A 20,060-nucleotide genomic window follows, 5' to 3' on the forward strand; every position below is an offset into this window, starting at 1 on the left:
TCAGACCTCAGAAAAATGAGACTCTTGGGACATCCCATTACATCTCTTGAATCTCATAACCAAAACTGAGTTTAATTCTGTTCTACTATTCATCATTTAAAAAGTCTAGCCTTAGTTTTGGGTTAGGGGAATGGAAATGAGGGAAACAGCAGGGTATAGATGAAACAAGATTAGCTATGAATTGATAATTGTTGAAGCTGGTGATGGGTTATATACTGTTTTCTTTAGTAAGTGTTTGAAATTTTCTTTAATGAAGATTTTTTTTTTAAATCAAAATTTCTGAACTAGACGTTTGGATAAGTTTTTTTTAAGATTAAAAAGTCATTGCATTATCTTTTCCTTTTTTGTAAATGGCATTAAGACACCCTTCTTTATTCTTATGTAAGGGATTTTTATGAACTTTTTCATTTGAGACCCTGCCACACCCCTTCACCCTTCCACCTCCCACCCATCCCCTGGCAAATCCTTGGTACTATTTAAATAGGGGTAAAGCAGTGGGTATGGGCCATTGGAATTTCCTGTCCGTTAACTTTGTGGAGTTCTCTGAGCAGCAACCAGCTGAGCAGAGGGTGATTTTGATTGTTTCTAGGTGAAATATTCTCTACTCATAAAGTGAAAAACTTGATCTTAGGTATTTAGAAGTGGTAGTAAGACTTGAGTAGTAAGATTATGAAATTTCTTGCTGAAATTGCATTGTCAGAGTAAAATTTTTAATTTGCCTATTTTAAGATAGAGTTGATGCTGTTTATTTGATTTCAGTACTGACTGAAGTATCATCCATAGGGGAAAAAGGTTATTGTGAGAAATGTAGATAAGGACTCTGATATTTGAATTACAGTACCCAAGTAGAGCCTTTTTATATATTATTCACTTCATTTTCTATATATTGGTCCTCCAGCAATTCTCAGTGAAGGAGTTCTACCTGAAAATCATTCCCTGGCGCCTTTACACCTTCCGAGTATGCCCAGGAACAAAAGTAAGTTAAACCTTACATCTGGTCCATGCTGAGCAGACTTCAGCTCTGGAATGTTTCAGCCTTTCCTTTTTTCCTGGAAGAGCTTTTGGTGTTCCATGCACAAAGAATTCATTGCCAAATAAAGGATCATTATTTCTTCACACAATGGCATGAGGAATATAGATATTCTAGAAGGATCTGTGCCATCAGAAACAGGAGTTAACAGTCAGAATATTTGAACAGCTATCTTTTGCCCCTGAGACTAAGTTAATGAAGAGGGTGTTGGTAGTTCTGGCCCAAGCTTGGTTTTGCAGTATGCTGAAGCTAACTCTTTGAGAATCAGCATTCTCACATATTAAATAAAATTCTTTTTAACTTTGGAGCTTTTGGAATGTAAAGGCAAATCACTTTCCTAAAGCCAGTTTGCCCAGCTTCTTCAGGTGGTCATGTGCTCTTTTATATTCTTACTGCTTTTACCCTTCTTACATTTCATGTGGGCAGGTTGGTAGTGTTGCCTGTGATCCTTACTAAAGGTAGTCTTTGTGACTCAATTGAAAAAAAAATGTGGATTATAGAACACTGAGATGAAGAACAAGGAGATATACTCCCAGTAGGTACTCACTTGGAGAAAACAGGCTTTATTGTTTTTATTGGTTGGTACAGAAGAGTAAGAATGAGGTGGATTTTTGCTGGATTAGAGGGTTTCCTCGATTAACCCCTTCTTTTTCCCTTTGTTAGTTTTCATACCTTGGCCCTGACCCTGTCCATAAGCTCCTCACACTTGTGGTGGATGATGGCATTCAGCCTCCTGTGGAGCTCAGTTGTAAGGAGAGGAACATTCTAGCAGCCACTTTCATCCGCTCCCTCCATAAGAATATAGGTAAGATCAGACAGCTTCTGATAGGGAACGCAGTGACTGAACCACCTGGGGGTGCCTGAGGGTGTGGAGGTGGACTGCACAGAAGTCGTGTAATGAGGCTGTAACCGTGGTGGATCTTGCTGTTCCTCAGGAGGCTCTGAGACCTTTCAGGACAAAGTCAACTTTTTCCAGCGAGAGCTTCGGCAGGTACATATCAAAAGACCACATTCCAAAGTCATCCTGAGGGTCAGCAGACATGCCTTGTTGGAATCGGTGCGTAAAGTTTCACCTCTGTTAATAGTTGTCAGAGTTTTCCAACTAGAAACCTCTTTGGTATTTGGTTATATATAAGATTACCCTTTTTATGAAACCCAAATTTTTCTTATCTTTAAACATCCCTAATAAAGACTGTTCTTCTGTGTTTGATTATACTAAATTTGGGGCAGATTTGTTCTAGGTATGTTATTGAGGGGAGAAATTAGTTGACACACTGGCTTTAAAATCTGTATTGAACTAGATCCTGAACAATCTTATGGAACTCCTACGGAGAGCAAGTGTGTATAGTTGTTACAGACAAAAGTTCTTGTCACTGAACCTCTGGAATAAAAAGAGCTCTTGTTGGATTAAAAGGAAATGATTTTTGTTGTCACTCTGGTCTGATGGAGAAGGAACACGTGATGTGTATCTGTCCCCACTGCACAGACACCAGCATAGTTCTTACATTCCTTCAGAATGAGAAGGCTTGGGCTCTGTCCAGAAAGTGTTTGTGATGTTTGGCTTTGGTAGGTGTGAATGGAAACCCCTTTTCTGAACCACATTCTCTGGGTGGCATGGCTCCCTGTCTGAACCTAGCCTTGTGGATAAAGATGTCCTGTGGATCGGCTATACTTTACTGAAAATCAGGACTCCTTGTTTCTCTTGCCTAACTTGAATCATTTCTACTTTTTTATGTAAGAGTTCTCCTCATTAATAAAATGAACATTAAAAAAAACTAGCTTCAGCTTTCCAACAAAGTAATGGTGTAAAGATGAGCTAGATTATTTTTTAAAACCTTAAATATCTTGTGGAGATATGTGCATTTTAAATAACAGGTTGTATTTTTAAAGCTTATTATGAGTAATAGATTTCCTCCAAGTACTAGTGGCTAGTTAAATGGACAATGGCAATGTTCTTGTGCTTCTGTCTTTAACACCCAAGAGATGCCAGCCAGTGTTCTGACAGTGACCTTCCTTTCACTTCTTTTCAGTCACTGAAAGCCACTAGGAATTTCTCCATCTCAGATTGGAGCAAGAACTTTGAAGTGGTTTTCCAGGATGAAGAAGGTCAGTTTTGAAATTCCACATTCATCTTTTTTAACTCCTCTGCCAACTCCTATCCTCCCCCTTAACTCATCTCCACAAAAAGCAAAACAACCCCCACACCTGTACCAACAACTCTCACCATGAGTCAGGACGAAAGAGGATGATGCTTACTGGCCAGATGGCTTGATGGCTCTTATAGAGCACAGACGTACAGGACTTGGAGGAGAGCTCTAGAGTTTGAACCAGAAGGGAAAAGTACTATTTGTAGAACCAAGAGAAAAGTCCGTCTCCTGGGATCTCTGATCTCCTGTGTTTCCACACTTAGGGGCATTAGCTTTGTGATTAGAATAACTTTAATTCTACAGAAAGGGGTGGGATTTCAAACACGGTTTCAGTAGGTTGGAATGGGGAAACACTAAGGTAGTGGAATGGAAAGAATGTGGAGAATGTAAAATGATGAATACTTGGACAAAAGTGATAAGAGGTGGTAGGCCAGAATCACTTTATATTTTTATTATACTTTGCAGCTCTAGACTGGGGAGGACCTCGCCGGGAATGGTTTGAACTAATCTGCAAAGCTCTATTTGATACCACCAGTCAGCTCTTCACCCGATTCAGTGACAACAACCAAGCACTGGTGAGTCTGTCTTCCTCATGGGTGGATGGGAAATGTGGATTATATTATAACGATGGACTAACAAGGGTTTGAGATTATGAAACTGCCCTGAAAATCTGACTGCCTGTGCCCTGTTCTTAGTTTTGATACTTAAAATAGGAACTAAGCAGATTGCCTCCCTCCTCTTTGCCTTCATTATTTCATCTGTAAAATAAGAGAAAATTCAGGCAGATGAATATTTGGCTAAAAAGTATTATAATGCAATGGCTATCCTACTAATTATTATAATAATTAAGCCAACTTCTCAAAACATATGTAAAGCAATTGAATTCTGTTCTAGATCTTTGACTAGGCAGAGGTGTCAAGAGTAGAGTAGTAGACATTAGAAAAGCATCTGTTTCAATGATGATCAATTATGATCCTTGGTTAACTTTCATACTCAGCCAGGGACCACTTACTGGAAGATTCTTCAGCTTACTGTAAGTCCACCTTTGCCCTTTATCTGTCAGTCACATGAAATTGACAAAAGACTGGTGCCATTTGGATGGACTCTTTGATCCTAACAGTGAAATTCTTGCTCCCTTGGGATGGAATTTTGGGGAACGATCTTTCCAGACCTAGGCTTGAAGAACAATGGCCTAGAGCCTTTTAATCTCTTCCTTTGCCAGGTGCATCCCAACCCTAATCGTCCTGCCCATCTACGTTTGAAGATGTATGAGTTTGCAGGGCGGCTGGTGGGCAAGTGTCTCTATGAGTCCTCTCTAGGAGGAGCTTACAAGCAGTTGGTCCAAGCTCGCTTCACCCGTTCTTTCTTGGCCCAAATCATAGGACTACGTATGCACTACAAGGTAATGTCTAAGTGTGCGTTACTACCTAGGGCCCTAGCCATTAACTCTAGAATCCCTCTCCTCTGACCTTATAATTCCTTAAGGGTGAAGGAGTAAGTGATTCCAAGCCATTCCAGATTTTGTTTCTGGTAAGAGTAGTAATGTTTTGTTCTTTGTCTTTCTGTCTCCTCAGTACTTTGAAACAGATGACCCAGAATTCTATAAATCTAAAGTTTGTTTCATCCTCAACAATGACATGAGTGAGATGGAGCTGGTTTTTGCAGAAGAGAAATACAACAAATCAGGTCAATTGGATAAGGTGAGACAGAGGACCAAAGCCTGTGAGTCCCATGGTCCCAGCAAGAGTGAGTGGCACTGTTTCATAGAATTTTGTGTAGCAATGGAAGTGTTCTCCATTTGTGCTATCTTTTGCGCACCCAAACTGTGGCTAGCATGACAGAATTTCTTGTTAGATTTTTTTCATTAACTTAAATGTAAATAACCACATGTGGATAGTGGCAGCCATATTGGGCAGCACAGCTTTAGGACACTGCATCCCACCCTTTATCATCTTGGCCCATTCGAGTGGAGCAAAAGACACATGTGCCGATCCGTCCCACCCATGGCTGATTCTGGTGGAAGAACAACTTAGTGATGGAGTGTGATTGTACAAGCAGCTTTGGACAACTATAGTGGTGGTGATATAGAGGACTCCTGTTTTAACACTGCGTCTGTCTGTTTTAAAACTTTTTTAGAAAAGTCTTGGCCAAAACTATTTCTGATGCATATGTGGTTCTGTTTACATCGTGGGGTTAAACAATATGAAATGATAATGATGAAGCCAAAATTGAAGCAAGATGGTAGTAACTGAAAAATTGTGGCCATTGATACCATGGTACACATACTCACATATCCTTTATGAACATTGGGCTCTGGGGTTTAAGAGAAAAGTCAGTAGTTTAATTTGGGGTCATAGAAACATTAAAATATTGCTAAAAATTTTCTGTAAAGAACAAAAATATCTTCCTATTGCATCACCACAATTTGCAGGTCAGAGAAGACTCACTCCAATGCCCTAGTAGCTAGTAGAATACATCTGTAGTGGTAGGAACCCTCAAGCTTATTAGTAAATGTATGAAACCAAGTGTGTTGAGAAGCTGAATGCATAGTGGAAATTTGCAACCTTGGTAGAGTTCAATTAACACTGTGTTTGTGGGACATACTGGGCAGATATTATCTTATAAACTCCTATGTATAGCCTCTCCTTCTTCTGTCTTTTGCCTCTTCATTTAGGTTGTAGAACTCATGACAGGTGGAGCTCAAACCCCAGTAACCAATATGAATAAAATTTTCTATTTGAATTTGCTGGCCCAGTATCGACTAGCCAGTCAAGTGAAAGAAGAGGTAGAACACTTCCTCAAAGGTGAGATCCTGTCTGCTTTTAGCTCTGAGAGGAAAATACCTGGATCCATGGAATGGGTATGGCTTTAACTTGGCTACTTTGTTTCAGGCCTGAATGAGTTGGTTCCTGAGAACCTTTTGGCTATTTTTGATGAAAATGAGCTTGAGGTAAGTGCTTACAATTGCAGACACCCCATTCTTGACCCACTATTTTAGTATGCTCACAGGAACCAGCTTACTGTATCTTCTATTATGAGCTGTGGTAGGAGAACCATTATGTAAGAGGTGATTTCACTTTTGTCTGCTTCCAGGTATTGACCCTTTCTTCAGGTATTAAAAAATAAGAATGTGAAAATTAGAAACCAGCAAATAACTATTTTTGAGGAGTAATAATTAATATTTATTTATTTATCAAGTATTATTGATACTGATTGAATAATAAAGAATGTTGCTGTTTTGCCAATGGGTTTTCATCCCGGGCAAATACACTATGGATTCAATGAGACAGAGGAATGACAATGGAATGTTCTTGGGACGAAAGGGTTTATACCCAACTTTACTCCCGTGGTGGCAGGTCAGTCACTAGAATCCTGTCCACTCAGAGCGAGTCCGCATGCAGCAAGCCGGTCTCTGCCTCTGGGCCTCTCTGCCCCCGCAGCCGTCTCAGTCTCTGTCCTTGGCGCTGCCGCCACTTCAGTCTCTGCCCTCCTGCAGCTGTACAGCCACATGGCCTTTCCATTGTGTTGTTGCCCAGAGCACTGGGCAGGGCTCTTTATATAAAAGAGTCAATAGCAGTGTATGGTCCACATGTGTGTGGTAAGCTAGCCAACCAGGGCAGGTGAGAATCCTGGCCATAGGAACCTTAACTTTATCCACAGTTGCTATCATGTATAGTCTTTGTAAATCCTATAACATTTTAGAGTTGATTTAAGGGAATAATAGAATTTATTTCTTTAGGGACTATTGAGTGCCTCCTGTATGCCATGAATGTTTGAAGCACAGGGGAGCCAGCAATGAGAAAGACAAAGTCCCAGCCCTCGTGGAGCTACATTCTATAGGAGACAAACCGAAATATGTGACATATCTTAAGGTTTGGGGCCACAACACGTTATAGTTAATATATTCTTATTTCAGATCCTGTAACAACCAAAAAAGGGCCATTAGATGGTAAATGCCATTCTGTAATTAGCAAACTTGAAGTTCATATCAGGTGTGGGCAAAAAATAAAATCATTTTTATACCTGCTGCTCACAGGCGATACGTGCAATGCAAGTTACCGTTTCACCTTCCCATAGCCTTCATGAGGAGTGTTTCTGCAACCTGTTTCCTGTAGGGAGAGAATTCTTTAAAAATTAGAAAACAAAAAAGTAGTTTCAGGTGGTCTTGTTTTTTTTTTTTTTCTTATTAAGTGAACTGGCTTCAAGAACAAGAACCAAATTTGTGTGCATTTTTCATCATGTTTTATATGTTCAGATATGAAATCCAAACAAAATGGACTCTCCATCTCATGGCCTAAAGTTTCTGATAGACCTGCCACCTAGTGCTGTTACTGTAGGGGCTGAGGAGTAGCTACTGGTATATTTTGTTCTATTGTGAAGCAAAACACTTATAACAATATGTAAAAGTGAGGAGGGAGGAAGGACTCAGGTCCCCTACAGTTGTCCCACACCCTACTCTTTGTTACTCACTGTGGATAAAGTGAAGGTTCCTGTGGCCAGGATTCTCACCTGGCCCTGGTTGGCTAGCTCACTACACATGTGTGGGCAATACGTTGTTATTGACTCTGTATAAAGAGCCCTGCCCAGTGCTCTGGACAGCATGGTGGCACGGCTGCAAGGCTGCAGGAGAGCAGAGCAGAGGCTGGAGTGATGGCAGTGCCGAGGACAGAGGCCCAGAGGACGGCTGTGCAGGCAGAGAAGCCCAGAGACAGAGACCAGCTTGCTGCATGCAGACTCCCTCTGAGTGAAGGGGATTTTAGTGATTGACCTGACACCATAGAAATAAAGTTGGGTATAACCCTTTCACCCTAAGAACGTTCTACTGTCATTTCTTTGGTCACATTGAATCCATAGTGAGCTTGCCCATTGGCAAGATACTCATTAGCTTAGCAAGTTCTCTTTGAAGAAGTTAATTTGGGCTTTTCTTGTCCCTTGATTAGGATGTAACCTTTTTTATAGCTATTGGGTGAGTACTCACAGTCTGCTAAGTAACATGTTGGATCCTGAACCAAATTAAGACATCAACAGCATGTGTAGGGCTCTGATGTCATTACTGTTCTCATTTTTTTAATGTACTTTTTAATTTATCTGATCAAGTAGAAGGAGGGCCGAAGTGGGAAGGTAGTAAACGTTCAATCCACAAAAGAAGAATGGATCCCGGGAAACAGGAAAGGCCCTCTGATGAATTAAAAAATGGGGCCAGGGATCTTTATCAAAGGAAAAGGCCCTGCCTTTTCTCCCTGGTATTCCCAGGCCATATTCAGAGCAGGCAGACAGTGAACACTGGACTCCCTTTTTGTCCTTTGTTTCAGTTCAAAATAATCCACAGCAACGGTTCTCAATTAGGGCTGCACATCAAGCAGCCTCAATTAGGTGCTACACCTGGGAAACTTTTTCAAACAAATTTTTCAACAAGCTCATAACCCATTCCTAGAGATTCTGATTCAGTAGGTCTGGGTTAAGGCCACAAACATCTGTTTTTTCTTTTTTTAAAGCTGTGTGATTTTTACCACACTGGTCAGGAATCATTGGCTTATTATAATTAATTTTCGTAAAACAGTGTTCTGGCATTATGACCTCACCTTATGTATTTTTCCTGGTGTTTTCTTTATTCCACATTTTGCCTGTTGTAACTTTGACCTCATGTTGGGACTTTGTCCCTCTGACTGTCTTCTCTAGCTGCTGATGTGTGGGACGGGGAACATCAGTGTGTCTGACTTCAAAGCCCATGCAGTAGTCGTTGGTGGTTCATGGCATTTCAGGGAAAAGGTAAGTGGGCCAAACCTCTGAGTTGGATTGTGCCATGTTGTGAGGAAAGTTTCAGAAGAAAAAGGTCGAGCAGTCAGAGAAACAGATGTGTCAACTGGTAAAAAATGATATGTATGGGAAAGACAGGCTGTCCAGGCAGAAGGGAGCCTGGTCCCTAAGGACTGTCATGCTGACCACCGCAGGAGCAGTACATAGGGAGGAGAAACAGAGAACTGAGCAGTTAGCGACTACCCAGCCGACTATACAATGATGTAAATTCCTAGAGAGGTTGCTGGCGCGAACCGTTCCTACCTGTGTCCTCATAGAACAGTAACTGGGGTACCCCCCCCTTCAGGGCATCTGATTCCTTCCCCCAGGGGTCAAATCCTAGGCTTGTGCTCTCCCTGCCAGGTCATGAGGTGGTTCTGGACTGTGGTTTCCAGTTTGACCCAGGAAGAGTTGGCTCGGCTGCTTCAGTTCACAACGGGCTCCTCTCAGCTGCCCCCCGGAGGTTTTGCCGCCCTCTGCCCCTCCTTCCAGATAATCGCCGCTCCGACCCATAGCACACTACCAACCGCACACACGTGGTAAGTATCTGACTGCCTGATGCATGCTCTGGTGGCAGGGTATCTTTCCAGCCATTGCCAGTGTTTCTGGTTGTGTGAATTAATCATTTCTCCCCTTGCCTTCCAGTTTTAACCAGCTGTGCCTCCCTACATACGACTCATATGAAGAGGTGCACAGGGTGCTGCAGCTGGCCATCAGCGAGGGCTGCGAGGGCTTTGGCATGCTCTGACAAGTCTGAGCCACCCACTTGGCTCCCATGCTTTCCCAAGCATCTGGGTGCACGTAACAGACATCACAGCCATTGACCCTGACATACACAAAACCATCAGCCAGAAGCTGCTGCATGCTCCCCAGTGTCTGGAGTATTTGGTCACCTGTCAGCCTTGTCCTTCCTTCTCCCCTGCCCTGCCCACCCTTCCACAGGCCACTCTGGCATAGTACATAATCTGAGCTACTCACTCAGGAAGAGGACCCTGCTGCTGTCATTTCCCTTGGTTCTTAGATCTCAGTAGTGGGAGCTGCTTCAGCAGCTGAGGGAAATTACTCGAAGGACTCAGCTTTCTGGAAAGGCTGGTGTCCTCACCTTGCTCAGCCTCCTGTGCCGATGCTCCTGAAGGCCCCTTCTGCGGCCCTCACTACTTGACCTGAAGTACTCAAGGCCTTTCTGTGGGCAGGGTGATTGCCTCTTCTCGCCAGGAGCCAGGAGAAGCACAGGTAGAAAGGGGCTCACATGCACAGTCTTTGGTTTTGTGCCTTTGCACAATGGCAGACACAGGCCTTAGCACTGGACTACCTCTCACAGGGACTGATAGCACAAGAGAATCTTTTTTTGTGGTGTCAGAACTGGAAAAGAGCTTTCCCTGAAGGTATTTCTAGAAATGATCATTAATCCATAAAGAACTATCTGGCTGTTTCTTGAGTTTGAGCAGGTGACAAAATCGAACAGACTAAGAATATAAAAGATAGCTGGGCAGTAGCTTCCAGTGCTGAGTATGGTTTTCCTTTAGGGTTATGAGCATGCCTAGGCACACGCTGGCCCGAAGACTACTGATACTTGCTTCTGAGTTTGTTCTTTATACTGAGATGTGGCTGGGCCTGGCCAATTACCTCCAAGTTAGGCAGTCTGCCAAGAGCTGGAGATGTTTTAGCTATTAACTGAAGAAGTTTTCCCAGCAGGGGATTGGGACAGTAACTATAGTATCCCAGCGGGCCCCAATTCTGTCTTTCCTTGGTATTCCCTGGTAGCACTGAGGGAAGGGAAGGGGGCTCAGTAGTCCAAGAGCTTATTACAGGTCCGTGGGGCCAGGACACTGGGAGCATCTATAGAGGAGGTAGGCCAGGCAGTAAACATCTAGCCTCCCTGGTTCACTCCCTCACTCATCAGTCTCCAGCAAGGGGAACTAAGGAGGGAAGAAGATAAGTTAGGTCCACTGTTACATGATGATTGAAGAGAACCAGCAGCTCTTTCTTGGAAGAAAACAATATCCTTTTTCATTATGATTTGAATGAAAACATTTTCAAGACTCAATCTCATCAACTCCCCAAATTTATGTTTTTAAGAAGGCTTTGCTGCAAGCTACCATTCCCAATGGGGCATTCAACTCTGAGACTATTACAAGCCATCTATTGCCAAAACCAGCAAGTACACAGAGTCCAGAGTTGCAGCAGGACTGTGGCAACACCTTGGCCTCCTGGAAGCATGTCTGAGCCCTCTCGTTCCCAGGGATCATGAGGAGCAAGACCTCCTGAGTGACTAGAGTTCACTCGCCAACTTCACTCCTTTGCAGTTGTCATTTGTCCTTCTTGGTGTGGGTGCTGACCTCACTCATTCTTGGGGTCCAGGATCCAGCATCAGGCCTCCATGCCACACGGTCACTGCTCTCCTCAGGGACCAGGACAAGGTGCTGCTGCTTGCTCCAGTGTTTTCCCGTGGGATATGTACAGGCAGGTTTCATCATCACACTGGGAAGCACGATGCTGCCCCTCAGGCCAAGGGAGGGCTTTCCAGCTGGGGGCACGTGGACTGGTTCTGCTGTCTTTGGCAGTTGTTCCACTTCTGGATTCTGCATTCTCTTCTCCAACAGCCCTCCAGAGACTGAGGCTGGAGCACAACTTAATTTTCTTGGCTCGACCTGTCATTTTAAACTCCAGTCACAGCGCTTTGCAGAGCATCTTGGGCACCAGTGCAGCCCCTGCTGGGGCAGCTTGTGTCCTTGTGACGGTCCGTAGCCCCAGGGTCTCTGTGTGACAGAACCCTTTGGCACTGCTGTGGTTTCCTATTCTAGTTTACTTTCTCTCTCCTAACTCTATTCAAAAGTGTCTGTGCTCTTTTGGGCCTTTCCTTTACCTTTGTTTTCTAATCCTGCTTTGGTACCAGCAGTGTGGGGAAAGGTACAGTATGTCAGAGAGGAGGAGGAGTTTCTGTTACTTCTTGGACAGCTTCCTATCCACGTTTCTTATTTTGGCCAGTTCTTTTATTTATGCCTTTGTGGCCCAGGTACTTGGGGGGCCAGCAAATTTCCTGGCCTCTTAGTGTCTTTGGCAGAAGCCAGGCACCAAGTGAACACCAAGGAGAGCATCAGTGTGTTACTAGAACTTCAGCAGAGACCACACGCTGCTGCAAATTCATCAGGCCAGGCAAAAGGGCCAGACAGTTGCAGTGATAGTGTAAATATTTCAGTAAATAAACAAAATGTTTAAAAGGACTAAGGAGCAAGTAACTGCTTTAAGTAGCAATTCAGGACTTAAATTGGTGGTGGGAAAGGAAAATAAAAATTTAGAAATTTGTATTTCTCCAGTAATTCCTTAAGAAGCAGTCAGCTTGGGCTAGAATGTACACCTGGAGCCCTGGACTGTCGCAGGACTTCATGCCCTTCACCCTTCTCTCAGATCACTGTCCACACTGCCTTGTAGGACCACAGTGCTCATTCACACAGCCAAGAGACAAGACAAGTCCTTGTGGTCAGCTCAATGCAGAGGTGACCCTGTTAATACTTTGTTGTTTACAGCCTTCTGATTTATGTACAATCACACATTTGTTTTCCAATGCCTAACCCCTGCCCCACCAGACGTACGCAGGTTATTTGGGCATAGCACATGAAAACGCTGCCCCTCAAAATTTGCTGCTGGCAGGTGGCACCAATTCTTTTCCAACCAAAGATGAGCTTGGCAGGGAGAAAACCAGATCTGATTTTGGTCTAGAAGGAAAAGTGTTGGGGACCCTGCTTTATTGGGGAAATAATCATGGTGTCTTATACATTGGTTCCCAATCTGGAAAATCAAAACAAAAATCTCCTTTGAAATTGCTTTTAAAATACAGATTTCCCCCATCCCCCAGAGCTAGTAAATTGGAATCTTAGCTTGAAAACTACTCTTCGAGAGCACATTCTACTCCCAGCTCATCAAGCTTCTGAGTGGTATGAGATGTCTTAAAGAAAACAAAATTCTATCCCTTTAACTTTACATCTTTGGGTGAACGGTCCTGCATTTTTTAAACTTGCTGCTCTTGTGGCTTTGAATGGGTCATTATGAACATTCATCATTGAATGATTTCAGGCCATCATGAGGTTATTCTTAAGACTCAAGAGGGTGTCGGATTGTTCACGATAAATACCAGCTTCTGCCTCTTGTGCGCTGTTCCCTCTGAGCCACTGCAGATAGAGCTCTCAGACCTCTGCCCAGCCACACTTAGGACCACTGCAGTTTCTCCAGCAGGTGGCTTGAACCAGAGGGCTCCTTACCTCAACATGGGCTTCACGAAGACCCTTAAGTATACTAGACCAGATCCAGGTTTCCTGTAGTACTTTAAAAAGGAATAATTCCCTTTCTTATTTTGAGGTGCATGTACAAAAAGTAAGCAAGCATGTGCAATTTAATAACTACTAAGGCAGCACATGGGTAACCACCATCCAGGTCAAGAAATAAAACATGGCTGCACTGCAGTCTCACCCCTCTAGAGGTGACTCTTACCCAGCTTTTAAGACAGTTGTCACTAATTCTCTTTGCAAACTGACCTAAACGTAACAGTGGAGACGAGAAAAAAGAGCCCATGTGGTCTCCTGACAAGACACTAGCCAAGGTCAGTTTCTCCATAATAATGATAATCACTACAGCTCACAACTTGTTTAAAAAGTCTCATGAGATCTTTGTTGCCCCATGAGAGTCTCAGATTCCTGACGCTGAGTCTGATAAATCATACTCAAAGACTACAAGATCTCTGCAAAGACGTCCCCAGATGTTCTACATTGGAAACTCCATTGCTTTTATACCCTGAACAGGTTTTGTGGGCTGATCTAACATGATCGTGATTCTCTTTGCTGATCAGTGGCAGGTTCTTGAATATCTTAGAAGTGTAGTGGTAATACTGAAAATGACAGCACTAAATTGTCTCAAAAACTGGAATAGGCTAATATTTCTGACTCAGTACTGAATCTCTGCTCCATCTTACAGAAAGCCATCCCAAAGTTACTAGAACTTCGGTTTTTTGTTTGGGATGTAAAGGGGGTGGATTTAGAAATCAGTAAGGGGTATTGGGAAGGTTTTGGTTTGTATGTGATAGGTGGGTCTACCTAGAGTTGGTATAGCCTTGCTGTGAATTACTTCTCCCCACCCTGCCCCAGGTTCAGTTCACTTTAATTTTGCTTATATAAGAACACTTTGTGGTAGTAGCCACAGAAGGGACTTGGTTCTGTGCAGTGGAATCAGGTGTAGCGTCTACAAAATGGTCAGTGAATTCCTGGTAAGGAGATGTGGGAGTCTCTTTCCAGAAGTCAGAGGACTGATAGCGGTAGGTTTTGATGTGGCATCAGAGGTAGGATTAGCAAAGTTGTCCAGGTTGTCAGTGGAGCCCTAGCTTGTTAATACCAGCCTGCTGCAGCAGCTTCTTAAAACAGAAGGTGGTAGCAGTGTTGGTACCTCTAGGAGCAGGGATCAAACACATCAGCACGTAACCATAGTAACAAATCACCTTACAAGAACTGGGATTTCCCATCAAGTTCCCCTTGTAGCCTTCCTTCAAGGAGACAAAGGATGGTTTATCTCAAATGAAGCCTGGGGGTATTGTTGCTACGTCTTCAGAGTACCCAGTGAGCAGGCCAACATGGCCTTGGCAGTCCTCGATGTCATGAATGCCTTAGAGCAGGTTTAGCTGCAAACCAGGCAACTTGCTGAGTTAGAAAAGTTGTAGGACTTTATCTCTTAGGGATGACTCTAGGAAGAATGTGATCTTGGGCTACTCAAGCAGTTAGATGAGGGAATGAATTTCATTTATGCACCTCATTGTGTCCTTGACCAAGTGGCCGACCCTGGTGACAGGAACCTACTTCTAGCCTATGTTTCTGACTCGAGGAGCTCTGGGCCTGTAGCTTCCTCTGCAGCACAGGCATCTCCTGTCATTTGGCCTTTTCTCAAAGAAGATCTCTTGGACATGTTCATAACAGTTGGGCAGAATGATAGATAGCCATGAACTAATGAACAAACATTCATATTTTGTTTTTAATTCTCATGGTTCAACCTTGGGCAGGACAATCTTTTCTTTCTTTTTTTTTTATTAAGGTATTATTGATACACACTCTTACGAAGGTTTCACATGGAAAACAATGTGGTTACTACATTCACCCATATTATCAAGTCCCCCCAAAACCCCATTGCAGTCACTGCCCATCAGTGTAGTAAGATGCCACAGAGTCACTATTTGCCTTCTCTGTGCTACACTGTTGAGCAGGACAATCTTGTATCGGTTTCCTGATCTGTGAAGTGATGCTTTTAACTAAGAAAAATAATGACTTGGAGGTCTTGGAAAAAGCTTTTCCTACAGGGTATGTGCGATGCCATATTGACTATGGCTTACCACCCAGTAATTACCATGCAGAAGGTGATTTGGATATGGGGGCTTAATTATCATAGCAGGAGGTGATATGGATCTGGGGGCAGTAGAGGATGCTAGAGTGGGTGACTGGTATAGGACAGTGGCTCTTTTCTTACCTTATCATGTCCAGGAAGGCTAGAGAGAGTGGGTATTCAAGACACCCAGTCCAAACACCTGTGAAGAGACCTCCTCTCCCTCCTTCATGACCCCCTAAAGGCCAGAGGAATTATTTGAGGGGACTGCATCTCAAACCTGCCATGTGGTAGACAACCCAGAGAAAGGCAGCCTAATACCCTTGGTGTAACTCATCTGATTATTGAATCATAATAAATGCCATTTTTTGAGCTCTTCCTTTATGCTAAAAGCTTTATTATAGATTGTCTTGTATTGACAATGACCCTGCAAGGTGGGTCTTGTTTTCCCCATTCTACACAAGACACATTGAACCTCAGGAGACGTAACAGCCAAGGCTTCTTAGCTAGTAAGCAGCAGAGCTGTATTTGACCATGGATCTGTTTCATGTCAGAGTCCAAACTTTCCTCAATTCTGGTTTGTCTCAGGCAGATTAGCTTAGACTACAAAATAGCCCAGGCCCCCAGCCACCAGTGCCCACTGACTGCCTCACATTCACTTGGTGACACTGTGTGACAGATGAACACTTTATACCTTTGTTTACCTGTCAGTTACTTGGGGGTTTGGGATTTAGAGTAGGGAGAAGGCCCTACTCTAAGAGAGAGAGTTATTGGTAGTGGTTTTTAAATCTTTTGCATGTAGGAAGTTATGTAGAATCCCAACTAATGGCTTGAGTCAAGTGACTTCCAAGTTTAAATGAATCCTGCATAAAGAATACAAGACACCCTTGAAGATACAACTGAGGGAAAAGATCCTGAAATTTTAATATCCCCACTTTGGGGAAAAATCTATAGTCTCACCCAAATGAAATTAGAATGAGGTCAGACATGCTACACAATACTCTGATGTGTATCTCTGGTAACTAAGTCTGCAGAAAAAGGCTCATTTAAATAAATCTTTTGTATCTAAACTCACCTTCCATGAAACAGCACCATTTGGCAAAGGCCAAATTCCTTGTAGATAGCTCACTGAGGAAGCAAACATGTTTAAGAACACCACTGTTAAAGGGAGACATAGAAACACCCCAAACAAGACTGATTCTATTGGAACTATATAGCTTCTCTCCCAGGGTGAGGGGTCCTTTTCGTCTAGGATGAGATCACCATTTCTACAACCCCCACTTCACCTGCATTGTAGATTTGCACATGAAGGAATTTCTGAAGCTTCCCATCCTCTCTTTACCGACCAACAATGTTCCCTCTCTCCTCAACTCCCACTCAAAGGTGTTGCCAAGACATTCCTGTTTGCCCGTTAGCCGAGTCAGGGATATTCTTTCCAGGCAGCTGGAGTCTTTGATGACTCTTATGTTATGCTGAAAACAAAATGTGTTATTGTGTAAGAGGAAGATTATGTGTTACCATTTTGTGCAAGGTCTCATAAGTCTTAGGTGTAATCCTATTCCAAGTTGTCTTTCATTTCCTATAAATGTACCTCCCCGGCCCCCACATCCAAAAAAAAGATCTGATGTTCCTGTTCAGTCATTGAGTTTGTGGCCTCCCTTTTCCCTTTAGTTCTTTGGATCTCCCATTTCAGCAGACATTTCCTGTGTTATCAGGCACTGACACAATATAGAATGTGATCCCTGCCTCTCAGCAGCTCACAGTCTTTTAGGGGGAGACAGACATATAAATAATTAACTTCCCTTCGAGTTTCCTTCCCCTGGCGCTTGGGCACTCAACCCCATCACCACCACCACAACCACCACCCATAGTTTCTCTCATTCCTGTTTAGTTTTGTGGCAAACATTTGTGTTTATGCATTTGGAGAGACTTCCCATAATAGAGAGCAACAGCTGCAAGTGAAGTTTGTCTAGCTCCTTACACATATACAAAAGGAGGGAAATTACTCTCCCTGTTGGTTTTCAGAGAAGCAAGAACCTTTGCAACAATGGATTCTAAACGAAGATACCCAAGGAGCAAGCCCCTCATACCCAAAATAGGCCATCACCTGAGCAGATCCCCAGAAAGGCTGGGAAAGAGAACTCTGTGATCTTAAGACTCTCCCTTTTACATACTCTCCCAGACAACGCAAACCTCAGGTGTTGACTTTGGCAGTGGGGGACTGGCCAGTAGCCTGTAGCTCAGTGAATGAAATTAAAATCTTGAGTGGGTGGGGAGAGGGAAGTATCTCCAATACTAACAGCAATCAGTAGGGTTCGTACTATGGTCAGAATACCCAGGAGGCAGCAGAGGAAAGACAAAGCCATAACAGTGAGCCTAGAGGCACAGCGAGCCTAGTCAACTTCATAAACAGCCATGAAGATGGTTAGTTGTGACCACTATGGGTGGAAACACTGAGCTTGGCTCCAATTTCCCTTGATGTTTATCAAACCCAGGAAAATGGAGTCTTTGGCCATCTTTTTGTAGTGTGCTGCAGCTTATACCTATTCCTCTCGGGTTTGGGTAGATCTTCAAGTTGTTTGCCAAAGCTTCTGAGCTGGATCACACGTGAATGGGCAGGCCATTGCCTATAGGAAAACTTGCAGGCACTTTTTCCCAGAGGGATTTCTCCTCTGATGCATTAATCATGTTGATGCCAGCCTCTATCTCCTTAAAAGGTCAAGGCAGTAGAATTGAAGTTTGGGTGTTCTCATACAGGTCTGGTGCTTGCTATTCCAGTCAGGGTAGATAGATGTGTTGCTGGATCCTGGCAGGTTTCTGTGTGCAGCTCTGGAGATGTCTGGAGGTGTGGGTACAATAGCTATGCTTCTGGTTTCAACAGTTCTAACTTATCCCCCTACTCCTTGAAAATTCTATTGTTTTGGCATCCAGGCTATGTCTTCTAGATTGCCTCTCATACCCGGAAACAGCACAAAACTTATTTCATATCTTGAGTTTTGGCTCAAAATAATGTCATTTGGATTATACAGGAAAACAAAACCCCAGTCCTGACTTTTGGGGTTCAGACTGAGCTTAGGGGCTTAGCATGGTGGGAAAAGGGGGCCAAGATAGTGGTTGGCACAGGATATGGAGAACTTTGGAAGCAGAGCCAGAGACTCTGAGGATTGAGGCCCAGGAAAGTTTGGCATGAATAAAAAGCTGGGTATTTAACCAGGAACAGTCACTCTATTTTTCTCAGCCTTGGCAGTAGGTCAGAGCAACAAGCAGTTCTAGCAGGGGCCACATCCTTCCTATTGTCTCCACCCCACCCTCACTCATCGTCCCAAACATCTGCTTCGCATTTGGGCCCTTGCCTTCTCCCTGATTCCTATACCAAACTGCAGTGGCAAAGAGGAGGGGCAGGCCCATAGGTCTGGGGCGGGGAAGAAGAGGAAGGCGCTGGGAAAAGCTCTTAAAGGTTTTGTTCCAGGTGCTCCAGAAGGGTTACAAGTCTGATCTATTTTCTATAAATGTCTATATATATCACCAAAATCTATTCAGTAAATTGTTTCTCTTCCTGGGTAAGGGGAGCAATGGAGGGAGAGAATTGGGACCAGCTGAAGTCTCCAGGCCATCACGTGGTCTGCTTTTCAAAGGCAGCTCAGAGTCACTCCAGAGGGAGCAAACTGAAGTGATTAGTGCCCACAATGAGCAGAGGGGAGGTGCTAACGAGGTAGTAAACATTCCGCTCCAGCTAGCAGCTGCATATAAGCTGAAACAGGCTCTGTGAGAGCTCGAAACTAGCCTGGGACTGGAGGTGGCAAGAGAGAAGAAAACAAGCCAGAGCTTGCAGTTAGTCACAGCAGCCTCAAAAGGCTGGCAAGTAGGAATTTGGAAGTTTCTCCTGCATTTGCCCTGCAATCTCAATCCATTTAAATTGATAGGAACTTGTAGGGAAAATACCGGGGAGCCTGAGGGAGTAATCCCAGAACTCCTCTAACAACAGCCAGCATCTAATACTATGCTACACCCTGTTCTAAGCACTGCCTGTGTTGACTCATTTAATCTTCATTATCAATCTACAAAAAGATAATTACTACTGCCATTTTACAGATGAGGAAACTGAGGACAGAGAGGTAACTTGCCTACGATTCCATGTCCAGTGATGAGTTTAAGTGTCAAGACACATTATCTCACACAAGCTTAAGCTAAGTGGAGTTTGGAGTCAAATCCAGAAAACTGGTAAGAGTTGCTAGTGTTCTGTTCATACTTCAAACCAGAACCAGATTTTGTGGGCCTCTGACGTCTGGGCCCACACGAAGCCAGTCTGGCAGGCACTCCTCCACCCAGCCCCACCATTCTCTGCTTCCTCAGGCTTCTGCTGCACTGCCAGCAGCAGCCTCTGTCTCTGGGCCAGGAGGTGTCTCTCCATCAACCCAAATCAGCTGGGGGAGACACTTTAGGGAGTTGCCTAAGCTCCAGGCCCCTGGTGGGAACTGGAAGAGGAGCTAAAGGACAGGAGCTAGCCAAGGCCCACAGGCTACCAGGAGCCCCGGTAAACTTCAAAGTGTGGGAGCCAAGCCCGTCGCTTGGCTGGAAAGTTGGGAGCCTCAGTGACATCCCAGCTCACCCTGGCAGGCCTCTGTCTTGCAGAGAAGCCACCATATGACCGCGAGCCTCTTCCAGCTGCTGCTGCCAGAGCTTTGCCAGACCCCACTTTATGTGGGAGCAGCCCCTTTCCATTAGGAAGA

At 43.9% G+C, this 20,060-nt stretch overlaps 1 protein-coding gene across 6 annotated transcripts in view; it reads left to right on the forward strand.

Moving 5' to 3' along the window:
- Positions 1–15,708, forward strand: part of AREL1 (apoptosis resistant E3 ubiquitin protein ligase 1) — a 61,444-nt gene extending 45,736 nt beyond the window's left edge. For all 6 annotated transcript variants that reach the window (XM_036913181.2, XM_036913183.2, XM_036913184.2 and 3 more), the window contains 12 exons: positions 899–976; positions 1,694–1,835; positions 1,966–2,087; positions 3,061–3,136; positions 3,643–3,752; positions 4,400–4,579; positions 4,752–4,877; positions 5,852–5,981; positions 6,069–6,127; positions 8,857–8,946; positions 9,337–9,512; positions 9,619–15,708. In XM_036913181.2, the coding sequence (XP_036769076.2) occupies positions 899–976; positions 1,694–1,835; positions 1,966–2,087; positions 3,061–3,136; positions 3,643–3,752; positions 4,400–4,579; positions 4,752–4,877; positions 5,852–5,981; positions 6,069–6,127; positions 8,857–8,946; positions 9,337–9,512; positions 9,619–9,721 (1,392 nt within the window). In that variant the 3' untranslated portion in view covers positions 9,722–15,708. The remainder of the gene's footprint in view (positions 1–898; positions 977–1,693; positions 1,836–1,965; positions 2,088–3,060; positions 3,137–3,642; positions 3,753–4,399; positions 4,580–4,751; positions 4,878–5,851; positions 5,982–6,068; positions 6,128–8,856; positions 8,947–9,336; positions 9,513–9,618) is intronic.
- Positions 15,709–20,060: the final 4,352 nt, after the last annotated feature.

Source organism: Manis pentadactyla, chromosome 11, assembly GCF_030020395.1.
Source record: "Manis pentadactyla isolate mManPen7 chromosome 11, mManPen7.hap1, whole genome shotgun sequence".
NCBI lineage: Eukaryota > Metazoa > Chordata > Mammalia > Pholidota > Manidae > Manis > Manis pentadactyla.